At 33.4% G+C, this 13851-nt stretch overlaps 1 protein-coding gene across 1 annotated transcript in view; it reads left to right on the plus strand.

Annotated features, from left to right (window-relative positions):
* The window catches only part of HFM1 (helicase for meiosis 1), a 30282-nt gene extending 16689 nt beyond the window's left edge, over positions 1-13593 (plus strand). Inside the window, exons 20-38 of the mRNA XM_058030296.1 lie at positions 275-366; positions 1191-1297; positions 1383-1430; positions 1625-1722; positions 1811-1942; positions 4794-4879; positions 5793-5876; positions 6883-7040; positions 7748-7851; positions 9317-9472; positions 9721-9816; positions 10223-10341; positions 11162-11244; positions 11337-11443; positions 11551-11649; positions 12078-12168; positions 12435-12540; positions 12906-13063; positions 13326-13593. Of these exons, the coding sequence (XP_057886279.1) occupies positions 275-366; positions 1191-1297; positions 1383-1430; positions 1625-1722; positions 1811-1942; positions 4794-4879; positions 5793-5876; positions 6883-7040; positions 7748-7851; positions 9317-9472; positions 9721-9816; positions 10223-10341; positions 11162-11244; positions 11337-11443; positions 11551-11649; positions 12078-12168; positions 12435-12540; positions 12906-13063; positions 13326-13392 (1991 nt within the window). The 3' untranslated portion in view covers positions 13393-13593. The remainder of the gene's footprint in view (positions 1-274; positions 367-1190; positions 1298-1382; positions 1431-1624; positions 1723-1810; positions 1943-4793; positions 4880-5792; positions 5877-6882; positions 7041-7747; positions 7852-9316; positions 9473-9720; positions 9817-10222; positions 10342-11161; positions 11245-11336; positions 11444-11550; positions 11650-12077; positions 12169-12434; positions 12541-12905; positions 13064-13325) is intronic.
* Positions 13594-13851: the final 258 nt, after the last annotated feature.

Below are 13851 nucleotides of genomic sequence, written 5' to 3' on the forward strand. Positions count from 1 at the left end.
TGCTAGAGGTGTTTGGCTTCTTAGCAACCACAGTTCCCTGCCTGGTGTGTTAGTGGGACTTCATCTCCATTGGAGAGAATTGCCACTGCCACTCTGTGATTGGATCAGTCATGTCCATCTCACAGCTGGGGACAATGACATACTGAGTAGTGGGGGTAAATCTCACAGAGGCCTGGAATAAGAAAATTAATTTAATTTTGTGGCTTAAAAAACTCTAAGCCACTAAAATATACTTGAAATCCTTATTTTTTTATGGTATATTCTTCTTTTACAGAGACTGGAAGATTAATGGCGTGGTATTACATTGCATTTGATACAGTGAAGCAGTTTTTCACAATGAAGGGAACTGAGACACTAAATGAATTGGTAATTTGAGTTTTTTTTAAATTACATATGTTCAATTATTTTTAAACAGTCTAAGAAAAGAAGGATAAGGTGTTATTTATTTTAAAGAGCTCAGGCTTTATTTGTATAAAGTTTTAGAGAATACATCTAATTAAATTCTATTTGGAGTTTTTTTGAGACTTTGTACTTTGAGATCTTTTGATTCCCAACTCTTTCTTCACTCACTAACCTTGCTTATGAAGATGCAAAGTTGCTGAAGCTGTTCTGTTTATGGACTAAAAGCCTTAATATTTTCTGCTGTAGTAGGTTTTATTTGTTGAAAAAACAGCTGCATCAAGAGCAGGTTTTACTTTTAAGGGAATTGTCTTTCTGTTTTAAGTAACTTTCCTCTTTCAGCTAATGAGTTGTTACCTGAAGCACAAGACATTTTGTTTTCAAGCAAATATTATGGTAAAACAGATTTGCCATGAAAAAAATGGAACACTTGTTCTCCTGTGCCTGTCTTTGTCGTTAAAGTGTGAAGAAAGCAAGGTGAAATACAGAACAGAAAAAGTTGTTTGTATTTGCCTCGTATAAAGTGTTAGTAAGGTGTGGGGTTAATCTTAGATAACATCAACTGAAATAGTAATCAAAAAGCTGAAAGAAAAATCGTCCCCTTTCATTAATGACCTTTATAGGAAGAGGAAAGAAAGTTGGTCAGTATTAAAAAGAACTGACGGACTGTGTCTTCATGGTCATACTGCTGAGGAAATAAATTTTTTTAAATGTTCTTCTAAAAAAATTAGAAGAAGTAATAGAAAAAATGGCAAATTAAAGCAATTACTAAAAACATTTAATTATTACAGATTACAATGATCTCCAACTGCACAGAATTTGTGGATGTGAAGTTAAGAATAAATGAAAAGAAAATATTGAACACTTTGAATAAAGACAAAGACAAAATAACAATCAGGTATTTAAAAAATACATTGAAAATTGAAAGTACCTTTTTAACAATAAATAAAATGAATTTAGAAAATATTTGTTTTCATGCATAGGTTTCCAATGGAGGGGAAGATAAAAACAAGAGAAATGAAAGTAAACTGGTAAATATTATATTGCCTTTTTATTTTTTATTGAAAACCTGCCATTTTATGGCTGTTGAAGTCCCTGCTAAATTTTTTGTCATTTTGCAGAGGGACAGATCTTGTATCTTGTTGTTTCTATTCTGAATTTCCTTTTTTTTTCCCATGAAAAACTTTGATGTTGTTCTTTGTTTACAAACCCATTGTTTTTCCAGTCTCATTCAGGCTCAGCTGGGATGTATTCCTATTCAAGACTTTACTTTGACACAAGATACTGGCAGAATATTTAGAAATGGCTTGAGAGTTACTAGATGTATGGTAAAATTTAATTTTATTTTCCTGGTACATCTCCTAATAAGCTACATTAAGTTTGTTAACATAAGTCAATCTTATTTTTACAGGGCTATCTGACTTTCTGGCATCATCTAAGAACAACTTCTCTGCTTTATTAAACTCTTTGATTTTAGCAAAGTGTTTCAGGTGCAGACTTTGGGAAAATTCACTTCATGTGTCTAAACAATTGGAAAAAATTGGTAGGTACTAGTTAAAAATTATAAAAGTGTAATCTTGACAAAGAATCACAACTCATAATTAGCCTGCTGATTTCTGTGATATCTATGTACATAATTGAATTAGTCTGCTAATTACTTATTTGCCACAATTGAGTACCACAGTTGCCAGAAGAATCTGCCATTGCAAAAGCAAGCTCTTTAATAGCTTTCTTAAGGCTTTCAAAGTATTTCAGAATTGTTCTTATTCCTCACTATTCCTCTCAGTATCCCAGGCATATTCCACATTGATATGACTGCGTGTCCCTGACTAGGCTATGTCTTCCTTTCCAGGCAGCAGTTGCTGTAGGTCCTCTTGCTTGTATGCATTAAAACCTTTTAATTCACATTGAAAAGGATAGGAATCATGAAATGTAAATCAATTTATTATGCATGAGGTTCTTATACACATGATGATCAAAAGTTTCTAATGATCTTCCTTTCACTGTATCCTGTTATTGAATGAACTTCTGGCTGGAAGTACAGGCTTGTCATAATTACTTGAAAAGGAGTTCAGAAAATTTTGAGTCTTCTGTTTTATAAAAATGTAGTCATACTTGTTTGAGGTAGTAGTGTATCTTCCTGCTTTGATGTCTGGTCTTATCATACCTTCATGCTTTCAAAATTCACTGCAGCATTCTCTGTATTTCTTCTTTAGAGATACATCAGCTCTGCGCTGAAGAGTGTAGTACAGAGGTCTGCAAATTAGAGAATGGCTAAACCCAGAGGTCCATCGGGTCCAGTACCTTACAGGCTTTCCTGCTCAAGGGCAGAGGCTGTAATGCTTCATTCATGTGGATTCAAAGCAAGGGCAGGGCTTGTTAGCCTGTGAACAGCACAGTGCACAGTGCTGGGAACACATTTCCACTACCCCACACCTGTGGCAATGTTGACACCATCATCTGAGGAATCTGCCTCATGTTCAGCATTTCTGTGGAGTTAGGATGAGTGGGATAAATATGGCACTTGCAGTGTAGACAAATCCTTCCCTGTACACTATATTCACTAGAATAAAGTCACGTTTAGTTTTTTTAATAAGAGGTGTATATATACCGACATCTCTGTCCAATTTTCCTTTTTCTGGGTACTTTTTTCTTATGCTGTCATTGCTCTTGCAGCATATGTTACAAAGAGCTGCTAACTTCCAAAGTGTCATTTGTTCCCCTCACAAGCTTCTTTTGAACATTCTTCTGACATTCACTCTTTTCCTGAATCAAACACTGAATTGATGCCTGTAGTATGATACGATTTTTTAACCTCTGCCTATGGCTACTAATCTTCTGTTTCTTTCTGGAGTTAAATTAAGTTCCCAGAAACTTGCTGATACCATGTAGCATATTCAGAAATCCTTAATTTTTAAACTCTTAGCTCAGTGTGCTGTTTTTGAACCTTAAAAATGCCTTTTTAGTCAGTATTTCCATTATTAGAGTGACAGTTCTTTGACTGACACTTGGCCTTACTGAGACTGATATTTCAGTTGAATTCTTGCTGCATTTCTACAGCTCCTGTCCAATAATGATACTCCCCCTTGTTACTGAATGGTAGGTTTGATTTCTGTTTGCTTGTTCTGACAGACAGGATAATGATCAGTTGTCATACAGGATTTATGACGTTTACTACTTGTTCAATTTTATTTCCACCCCCATTTATTCGTTTTGCTCAGAAGTGTAGATGAAAATAAAGAGAAAAGAATCTTATTTACATCTGGTATTCTCTTCACTGGCAGAAATCCTTCTACCATTTTAGGAATTAGGATAAAAGAGTTAATCTTCAGCTTCAGTTATAAAGAAACAGAGGAGCAGCTCTAGCAGAAGTAGTAATATCTGAGAATTCTCAGTATTCAGACTGCAGAGCTTCTGCAGAGGAGCAGGAAGATGGTAAAAGATGTTTTCCCCAAGTCAGACCCATGTGTATTATATTCAAATACACATGAAAAGAAAAAAGGTGTTCTGTTTCTCTAAAGTATTAAATTCTTGAGTTAAGTATTTTCTTATAAGATTACAGTAATGTCTTCCAAGAAGCAATCTAAAAGTATTTTAAGAGTTTTCCCACTTAATTTTCAGATTTCTTACATTTGTTCTTTAGCAGAGCTCTTTAGCAGAACTGTGTGAGAAGGATCCAAATACTCATTCTAAGTATTTGGTACTATTTTTTACATACAATCATTGCAGTTATTATAATAGGCTGTAATGCCAGGTCAGTTAAATGCCTTTTCATAGCTGTGATAAGTCTAAATCTCACTGGAAGTATGGTGAATCACAAAGAGAAATAAAAGTGTATGTGGAATTCTCTGCTTTTGTGGCTTACATGCCCATGGGAAAGTTTTTTGCTAAAGCTGGAATAACTCGTAGAAGATAATAATAAATACTTCTTTTTCAGTGAATTTCATTATTAACTTGTTCAAAAACATTGAGGTCTTTATGATTTTAGCATAATTAAATAATTTCTTGAATAGGGAAAACATTCTGAGACAAAGAATACTGCATGGCATGCTTTTTTATCATATATATACAGAACACATTTCTTGACTCCTGCAGAAAGTGATGTAAAATCTGTTTTACTGTAGAAAATGCAAAAGTTGTCATCATTGAAATATTGTATATTTTCATGTTTGGTTTGTATTGCATTTCATTTTCTCTTTACTAATGGAGAAATTAATTACTACTGAAATACTTGAGTGAAAATACGTTTAGTGACTTGCTGGGCAGAAAGCTGCATCAAATGTAACAGAGTTATTTATGCTTTGGGTTTACCTGCTGTAATGCAGTTGTTAGAATAATTTGAGGTTATTCATTGCCCTTTAACAGCATAAAACTTGTATACGTGTTTTTCACAGGTGTATCATTGTCAAATGCTATGGTAAATGCTGGGCTGACATCATTTAAAAAAATTGAAGACATAAATGCAAGAGAGCTTGAATTGGTAACTTATTATTTTGTGCATAGATAAATATGATAGGGAAAATACTGAGGATTAATACTGTTAGCAGTTAAAACAGTATAGTTAAACATATTTGCTATATGGTCATAGCAAAATTTAGATGTTTAGGTGATTTATTAATTTTAACTAGTAGATTTTTAAAAACTGTGTAGCTGCTGCTGGTTTTCCTTGAAAATGTGTATGATGTTTTTTTGTAGCAAATTTAATGTGAATGATGATTTCACTGATTTGGTTGGCTGTGGAAAGCAGATGCTTAAATATGTAGAATATCATCATGAACGTGGTTTGTAACAAAGGACGATATGCACTTCTCTATTAGAAGTGTTGGAAAAATATAAAAGGGAATATGTATTTACAGTTTCTCTTAGTGTATCTTAATTATGAAAATCCCAAATTTCCATTATTGCAAGTTTGAGATAGGAGTAGAATAAAAATCTTCTAAATCATCTACAAAACACTTCTTATTTTAGGAAAGGTAAATGTTACTCTAGGACTGGTTCTTTGGCTTTTGGCTTCTTTTCTGTGGAAGCTGTTATTCCAGTGTTCTGGAAGATATAACAGACTTCTAAATCTTACTTTGGTTTTTCTGTTTTGACTTTGGAAATTTGATTTATCATTCTGGCTCCTTTTGTGTTTTTTCTTGTAATTTGTTTTGTTTTAGTTAAAGCTTGTGCAGCATAGAAGAGTCATCTCATATAAAACCTGAGTAGTCATTGGTAGGTGATTGAATTATCTGAACTGAAGCAGTAGCAACTTTTACAAGTGTTGGAATTTCCTTTTGGTAATGTTGCTATTCTGGGCATCAATGACAGTAGAGAACCAAGAGTGAAAGGAGCTTTTGTTGCTAACGTAATTACTCGGGTGACTTTGATTCCTTGGATTTACATCTTTGCAGATTTTAAACAGACATCCTCCTTTTGGAAACCAGATAAAAGAGTCTGTTTTGCATCTTCCAAAATATGAACTTGAAATTGAACAGGTACATTCTTTCATATTTATTTTATGTTTTTATGCTGGTTTTATTAAATGAAAAAAGAAGTCCTGACTTAAAGCAGTTCTGAGTCTTCCCAGATGGAAGATCAGACAATATTGTGACCTCCTTCCAGCTTAGCAGGTAAAATGAAACTCCTAAATCTCAAAGGAGAGCCTTGGAACAGACATTCCCCATAATAAATTGGCCTCTCTTGTTGATAGCATTTATGTTACAGATTTATACCAGTACATTCACATTCTAGCATTATATGTGAGTCTGAGAGGTCTCTTCTATCTTGAATTTAAACAAACCCTAGAGACAGCAAAGCATCCAAATACAGCTAACTAAAATACTATTAATGCATGTTTATTTTCTACAGCACACTTAGGAATATAGAGAAACAATAAGTTAGTACATTAACCTAGCTGGTGCCCTTTCAAAGGAAGGGTACAGTTCTACGTGTAATCAAGAGCTTTGAGGTTCTGATATGCATTTTGTCTTTATATGGATCACAAAGACACTCTAGCTTTCTAAAATGCAAAATTTGAAAAGTGACCTTAAAGTTGATAGAAATGAGGACACTTTTGAAGTTAAAAGCTCAATAGATGTGTGAAATTCTTTTGGTATAACAATCAGTTCTAGTTTACTTTTCCCTTGATATAATACCAGATGAGTAGCTCAATTCTCAGAATGAAGATTTAACAATTATAAAAATCTTCTAGAGGAATGTTGGGATGCCAAAATATAATTTCTATATAACAAATCATATTCTTGCGTATTTCTCTTTGCATTTGTCCTTGATTCTCAGTACTGAATCAAACTTAGGGTATTCAGCTTATCACCAAGTTAGTGCTGAAAATCAGTGTCTCAGAGGAACAAATAAAATTGTACCACAAATTCAAATTGCTTAAGTTGAGTTTTTGTGCTTGTATCAACAGATAGAAATTTATGGGGGGCATATATTTTCCTCTGCATATTTTATCAGTTCTGTCTTCTGTATAATTTTCCCTAGCTTCCCAAATACAGTGACACGTTGGCAGAAATCTTAGTAACCATCAAATTAACAAACTATGAGCAGCTCCAGACAAAGAGAACAGCGCCAGACTTTCACTATGTTACATTGGTCATAGGAGATGCTGACAACCAAGTCATTATTAATCACAAAATTATGTATGTATGATCAGGTTTTTTTGCCTCACATGGTTTTATGGTGTTGATTTTTCATCTGTTCTGTGACTTTCAGGCAGATTTTCAATACTTCCTACTGATGTCTAATAGTACAAAATTATTCTTTATCCTACAGCATTTTCTAGTCACTGTTGTCATTTAAAATGCTACACAAAATTCAGCAACCCCCAAAACATGCCAGTGTGCTTGTCAGTGAAGAAAGCACGTGTAAATATCTGTTAAACATCAATGTCATATTATGGAAAAGTCGTAATAATTTTCCCATAAATATAAAACAAGTAAAATACCTTTTAAAATTATGGATAAACCAGTTGTTACTTACTCCTGTTAGCTGTATTTCTTTAATTATATTTTAGAAATATTTTTTTTTTTCCCCCTCAGAGATGGATTTAAATTCTCCAGTTGGCTAAGAGATGTTTGGAGCAAATGGGAAAAGAGAAACAGAATCTTTTCCAACTGCTTGACCTTCATGACAATTCTGACCAAAGTCTGGCACTTTGGGCAAAACTGAAACTGATCTGCAGGATCCTGGCCCTCTTATGGCCATAAATCATACATGACTGAAAAGTTATTCTTAGGCCAATTATCAAGCAGAACGAAAGAAGTAGAACCAAATTCAGGCTCTTTCACTTGGTTACAGATACCATAGTATGTTGTCCTTGTCTAACAACTTTGCTGATGCATTACAGGGATTCTGTGCTCCTGAAAACTGGAAATTGGATGAAGAAAATTGAAGTTAAAAGAGCTGTTAAATCAGAAGACATTAGTATAAATTTAATTAGTTCTGATTATGGTAGGTTAAGGTATTCTTTGAATTAAAAACCAATATGCAGGAGATTTTGGAACAAATTGCTAAAACACTTTCTGTTAAGCCAAAGTATAATAAAGTGAGTTGGTCTGGAAACAAACCTCTATAACATGTATTTTACTGGGCTGCATCCTACCTCTCACAATTACTTATCTGTTTATTTCATTTACTACCACATAAAGAACTGCAAAGCCTCAAAACTGTTACTAGGAGACAATATTTAGCTCTGTTGATACAGATTGGGATTCTCTTTTGTCCTTCTCCTTCAAGTGGGTTAACTTTCAGCAGAGATAACCTATCAGCCTGACAGTTTATTTATGCTGAGCAGAGCTGCTTTTGTGAATGGTTAGGTTTTGCACTGTAGTAAAGAGGTGTTGGATGTGGTCGTCTCCACTTTGGTAACAAGAAATTCCTACAGCTGGAAATGTTGTGCCTTACTATGTGCAGATTTAAACATGAGTCCCCTCAGTGACAACTTCCATACAATTGGAACTATAGCAGTAAAGGAGCACCTTATGACCTTGAAATGCAAAACTTCAAAAAACAATTTAAAGATAAACTGGCTCCATTGAATTCTGTCATCATGCCCCACCAGTAAAAAAGAGTGCTGTGTGTTAGGTTAACTGAAGTGTAGTTGATGCTTCCATGGTAAATATTGACATTGAGATTATTACAATAATCAAGCCTGGAATAATCTATATTTCTATAGCTAGACCTGTGGCTCTGGGAAAAAGGGTTTTCTAACCACACAGAAATGAAAATTGTCCTTTTATCTACAGATACAGCAGATAAAATACTCAGTACTGAGTTCAGAAAAACTCAGCACAACAGTTAATTTTTCTGAAACTGGTAATGGTGAAATTATACTAAAACCAGGTCTTCCTAGTCTCTACTTATTTTTAAGTCTGTTCCTATTTCGGACTTCAAGGAAATCTCACATTTTTTAAAAGCCTGTCTGGTTTTCCAGCAAATTTTATTTCCCTAATAAAAGACAAAATTGCTCTCTTTACAAAGGGTGTCTCTCAGTCTGTCATGAATATTGGCCTTCAACTTGAGAAGCATTATAAACATGTTCATGTTTTGCCTTTGCCAGTACAGAGCTGCTGATACTCCTGAACACAGACTGGAGTAGAGTTTAAAAGTTAAAATTTTATCAGCTGTGCAAAGTCATTGGTAAATTTAGTTTTAACAAAAGTAAGCTTAAAGTTGATCAATACAAGAACATTTGGTTAAAGGAACTAATTTCATTTTTCTTCTAGTAACTATGTCTTTAATTCTAAAAAATGTTTGGGGTTTTTAATCTCAATCCTAAAGAATCTGGTCATACAAGAGTGTGCTCTAAGGGCAAATTACTTTTTTAAATTTCCATGATCTTTGAGTAACTGAAGATAATTGTAGTATAGAAACAGTTTAAAGCTGTTTTAATAGTTTTGTCTTTTTATTTTCCAAGTTGGCCTTGATATACAGCGAGCATATACAGCCTTCTACTTAACACCAAAACCAGAGGGACGTAAGGTGGTTACAAATCAAAAATTGAAAGCTGAATCTACACTTGATAAATGTTATAGCTCACCTCAAAGCTTGCCAGCAGCAAAAGTAGATACAGGTAAATGGTCAGATCACAGTATCTGGCTGATACTAAAGTCAACAGAAAATTGAATTTTGCTTTCACTAGGGAACTAAATCTTTATTCATCCCTGCTGTTTCTTTCTCAAAGGTAATAAAAATACAACTCTGCTGCTTCTACTCGTAAAGTACTACACTGCAATTTTTTGATGATTTTGAAAGTTAGAAAAATCATGGGTGTTTGGTATCCAATATTACTGTTTGGATTTCTGTATTATATTTATCTAGGAGGCAGATCTAAACCGGAGATTGCTTACAAGAAATTTGGCAACAGAGAATGCAACCACCGCTGTAAAAATAAAGATGTGTGTGGGCATGACTGCTGTGAGTTTCATTAAATCTACTACTTCTGATACTTTTAGAGAAATGTAATTTAGAACAGCTCCCATCATGCCAATGGCTACGTTAGCAGAAACAATACCAGCAAGAGAATGGGTTGTTATGCTGCAGTCATAAAAGCAATTATAAGTAGCTTTGGCAATAGCACTTTTATAGGTACTACAATGATTAATAATACTTTTTGTACTTAGCATATGATCTTAAAAAATGTCAAACTTGTTATGCTTTTATATGAATACTGTGTTAAGTCTTGTACTTAGCATGTGAAATCTTTTAGAATGTTTTAACAGAAGATATTAAGCTTAGTGGCAAAGTTTTTCAAAGTAATTTGAAAACAATTAGGATTTATCCCTTATAACTAATCTAAAGATTATTTTACTTCATTTTCCAGGTAAAACTGGAGTACCTCCAAAGTCACAGATGAATGGAGACACAAACTTTTCTTTGTACCTAGCTGATTTAAGGAGCAGGAACTCAGTTTCATCTATACCCCCAGTAAAGCGTCTAAAGGTTTGCTTGAATGCAGTCAGCCATTTCATAGGTTTATTTTAATCTGTTACATATTTGTAGGCATTGTTGGCAGAGAGAATTTTATCACTAAATATGAACATCCAAGTTTGACTTTTCTGTGTGGAGAGCAAAAAGTAAGGAAGTACAAAGGTCCAGGAATCTTTGAGAGGTTCTGCTGTTCTTTGGGACATTTCCATTGGTCCACTTTTGTGCACGTCCTCTATATCTTTTATGGCATTTGATAGGTTGTGGTTGGTGAGGTTCAGAGGCATTGTTGGAAGGTACTGCACTGTGACTTGGTTTGGCAAAATATGACCTGAATGAAATTGTGGTATTTATTAGTCATGCTACTAAGAGTCCTTTTTTCACTGGCAAGTAGATCCACTTGTTTATAAGAAAACTATCCCTATTGGTTTTAAACTTCTGAAACATTTCATGGCTTGCACTTTATTCCTCTGAATGTAGTGGTAAACTAGGTCTTTCTGCAGCAAGAATGACATTTGAGGTATTGGAGGGTTTTGTTTCTACCTCACAGTTCTGTTTGCTTGTTTGTTTGCAGTAGAGGACTATTTAGCCTACAGCTAACACAGATGAGAGTCAACCAGTCTGGCTTTGCCGGGGTGCTTGCATACCTCCACCAGAAGCACATAACTCAAACCTTTTTAACTGACTGCATTAGATAGACAGACATCAGAAAGGTTTTATGACATTTAAATATTGTGCTAACTTAGAATATTAAGGATGCCATTAACCCTGTTAAAAAAATAATAGCTCTTAGTATGTTTATATCTTATAAGTTATAATATTTTGCTTTCTTTAGATGCAGATGTTAAATCAAGCTGAAAATGTGGATCTCAAACAATTTGTTTTTACACCTAAGTCTTTATTGCCAGCCTTGCCAAGGTATTACTAAGAATTGCTTTCTGAATAAATTTATTTTGCCACTTTCTGTAATTGTTTTACAGACATGTCATTGATTTATTGTTTTTAAATAGGTCTAGCAATAAACTGTCATCTTTGTCACCTTCAGTGGACCAGGAGGATAATATTAATACCTTAGAAGTATCTCAGAAACAACTGCAATCCTGGAATTGTGGAAAGAGTAGTAAGTTATTGCTAATGTTTAAAATTGCAGTGTTCACTGTTTTGATATTTAAATTAATGCTTCATATTTTTCTGCCACAGATAAAAGCAGATACTGTTTTTCAGATGCTTTGAATGTGAACTTTGAACTGAGAGATGATATTTGGGACGATATTGATGATGAGAAATTGGTATTTGCCAGTAATTTTGTCAGTAGAGAATTAGGTAAGGTAATTTCAACAAACTTTTTCCTTTCCTAAAATTATTCTGCAGGCTATTATTTGAGAATAAATTATAATACTATACAATGAATAGAACCACCTGAAATTTTTGGTTAATTGACTAGACTGACAGATTTATTATTCTGCCTTGAATGTCACGTATATTGTGACAAATCCAATACAAAAGGGACAGTTGAAAAACTCACAATTAAAGTTTTTTGATGGCCTGAAACTGCATAATTGTTGTTTCACAATGTATATTGACTGTATATCTCTGCTTATCTTTATATTAGCCCAAAACCCAAAGAAATATTTCAAGTGTTAAGACACTTTCATAATTTTTAAAGTACTATTTATCATAACATGGGAAATATTTAGAAGGAGTTGTGGCTTCTTCTCAACCCTCTTTTTAAAGCTTTCATTCTTTTGCAGAACATGGAAATATCTGCCTTCAAAGTCCAGATGAATGTCAACCCCTCTGCCAGTATACCTCAAGCAAAGCCACAAATAACATTTCAAAAGAGTAAGACTTACATAATTTACTACTATTTTATTCAGTTTAAAATATTGTCTGTATTTCACTTGTATCTGTGTAATTAAATGTATAGAATGTTGTTCACTCATAAAAGTGAGTGAAAATTCAGTGTTTAAAAGGCATGACTTGTTGCATTATTTTAATTTGGTTTTTATTTAAGTGTGCAGAGAAATAAGTAGAGAAACCTGAATTGAACAGAAAATAATTTTTCCCTTCTGTAAAAATACTGAAATTATTCAACTTGGTACTTTCAGTTCATGCACGGTACAAGATGAGTCCAGGATTCACAACTCAGATGTTTCTGTGGTCAATAGCACATCAAAAGTGAATTTATCTGCACAGATTAGAAATACAACCTTGGTGAGTAAAAATATATTGACAGCTGAATTTTCTATCATTTGAGTACTTATTGTGTAAATATATCTGCCATATCTGACTGATGAATCAGTCAGGATATCATGAATTTCAAATTGTCCAAATCATTCTCTGTTCATTGGGATATTCCTGATGCAAAGAAATAGGATATGAATTTACTTTATATAGCATGATCTCAAAGCTATTTACTCAATTTTATAATTTCTCTGTCCAGTATATATTTGGATTCATCACATGCTTGGTTCTTGTCAAATATCATAATATCAATTAAATATCAGTACTATATTGTACAACAATCTGGGAGTTTCAGTTGGTTTAACCATGTACACTTCTAAACTTCTGTGTTGCAGTTCAGTTTTCAAGAAAAAACACTTTCAAGTCCTTCTCAAGAGCAAAAAAGTTTACAGTGTTCTTCCATCCCAGAAATAATCTCAGACTCTTCTAAATTCACTAGGAAAGAAGATTTTTTTATTTTCACAAAAGAGCAGGAAAAAGAAGTAGATCCAAGGTAAGAAAAACTTACATATGTTTTTCTGTTTCTTCAGTGTTTCAGTGCTTAGTTCTTCATGGAACAGAGACTTTTGGCGAATGTGTTAGTTTCTAATATTCATTGCTAAAAAGTTTAGTTTTCTCAATAATAGTAACAAATAATTTTTCTTAAGACACATTACTTAAAAGTGCTTGTCTTGGTTTCTCTTAACTCTATAGTGTTCCTGATTCCATAGGTTTTGATGTGCTATACCTTATTTGTTTGTTTGCTTAATCTTTAGATTTCTTCTTGATGATGAAACCAATGATGTCAAGCCCTTTCTTGGAATATTTGATGGTATTTTGTAAAACATGTAAACAAAATACATTGTAAGTGCTGAGGAAAGAACTTACAGTCAATTTTACAGTGAAGGCTCCAGTCAAGAGAGTTTGATTCCTGTTGTATACCTATTTATTAATAGCTGGATTGCTGCATAGAATATACAATAAATTAGACACCAGTTTTGTTGTAGAATTTATGGAATGTAAGAAATAATATCTTGTTTTACAAGTATTAAAGTATTTTTGTTCACCTTGCTGTTTTCAGGATTATAAAGAAAAATATTGAAATGTGTCAAAGGAGAATAGTTCATAATTTGAGGGTACTTTAATAGATAACAGAAAATCCCATTAGAGAAAGTAAAGGTTTAAGTGTTTATAATAACATGTCCTGCTTCTCAAATAATCTTTAAGTGAATGAAAGACTCTTTCCTTGGAAATTTTGTAATATTTTTCAGGTTTTTCTTTCAGTTTCTCTAAAGTTGAATT

The sequence above is a fragment of the Melospiza georgiana genome, chromosome 9, assembly GCF_028018845.1.
Source record: "Melospiza georgiana isolate bMelGeo1 chromosome 9, bMelGeo1.pri, whole genome shotgun sequence".
Taxonomy (NCBI): Eukaryota; Metazoa; Chordata; class Aves; order Passeriformes; family Passerellidae; genus Melospiza; species Melospiza georgiana.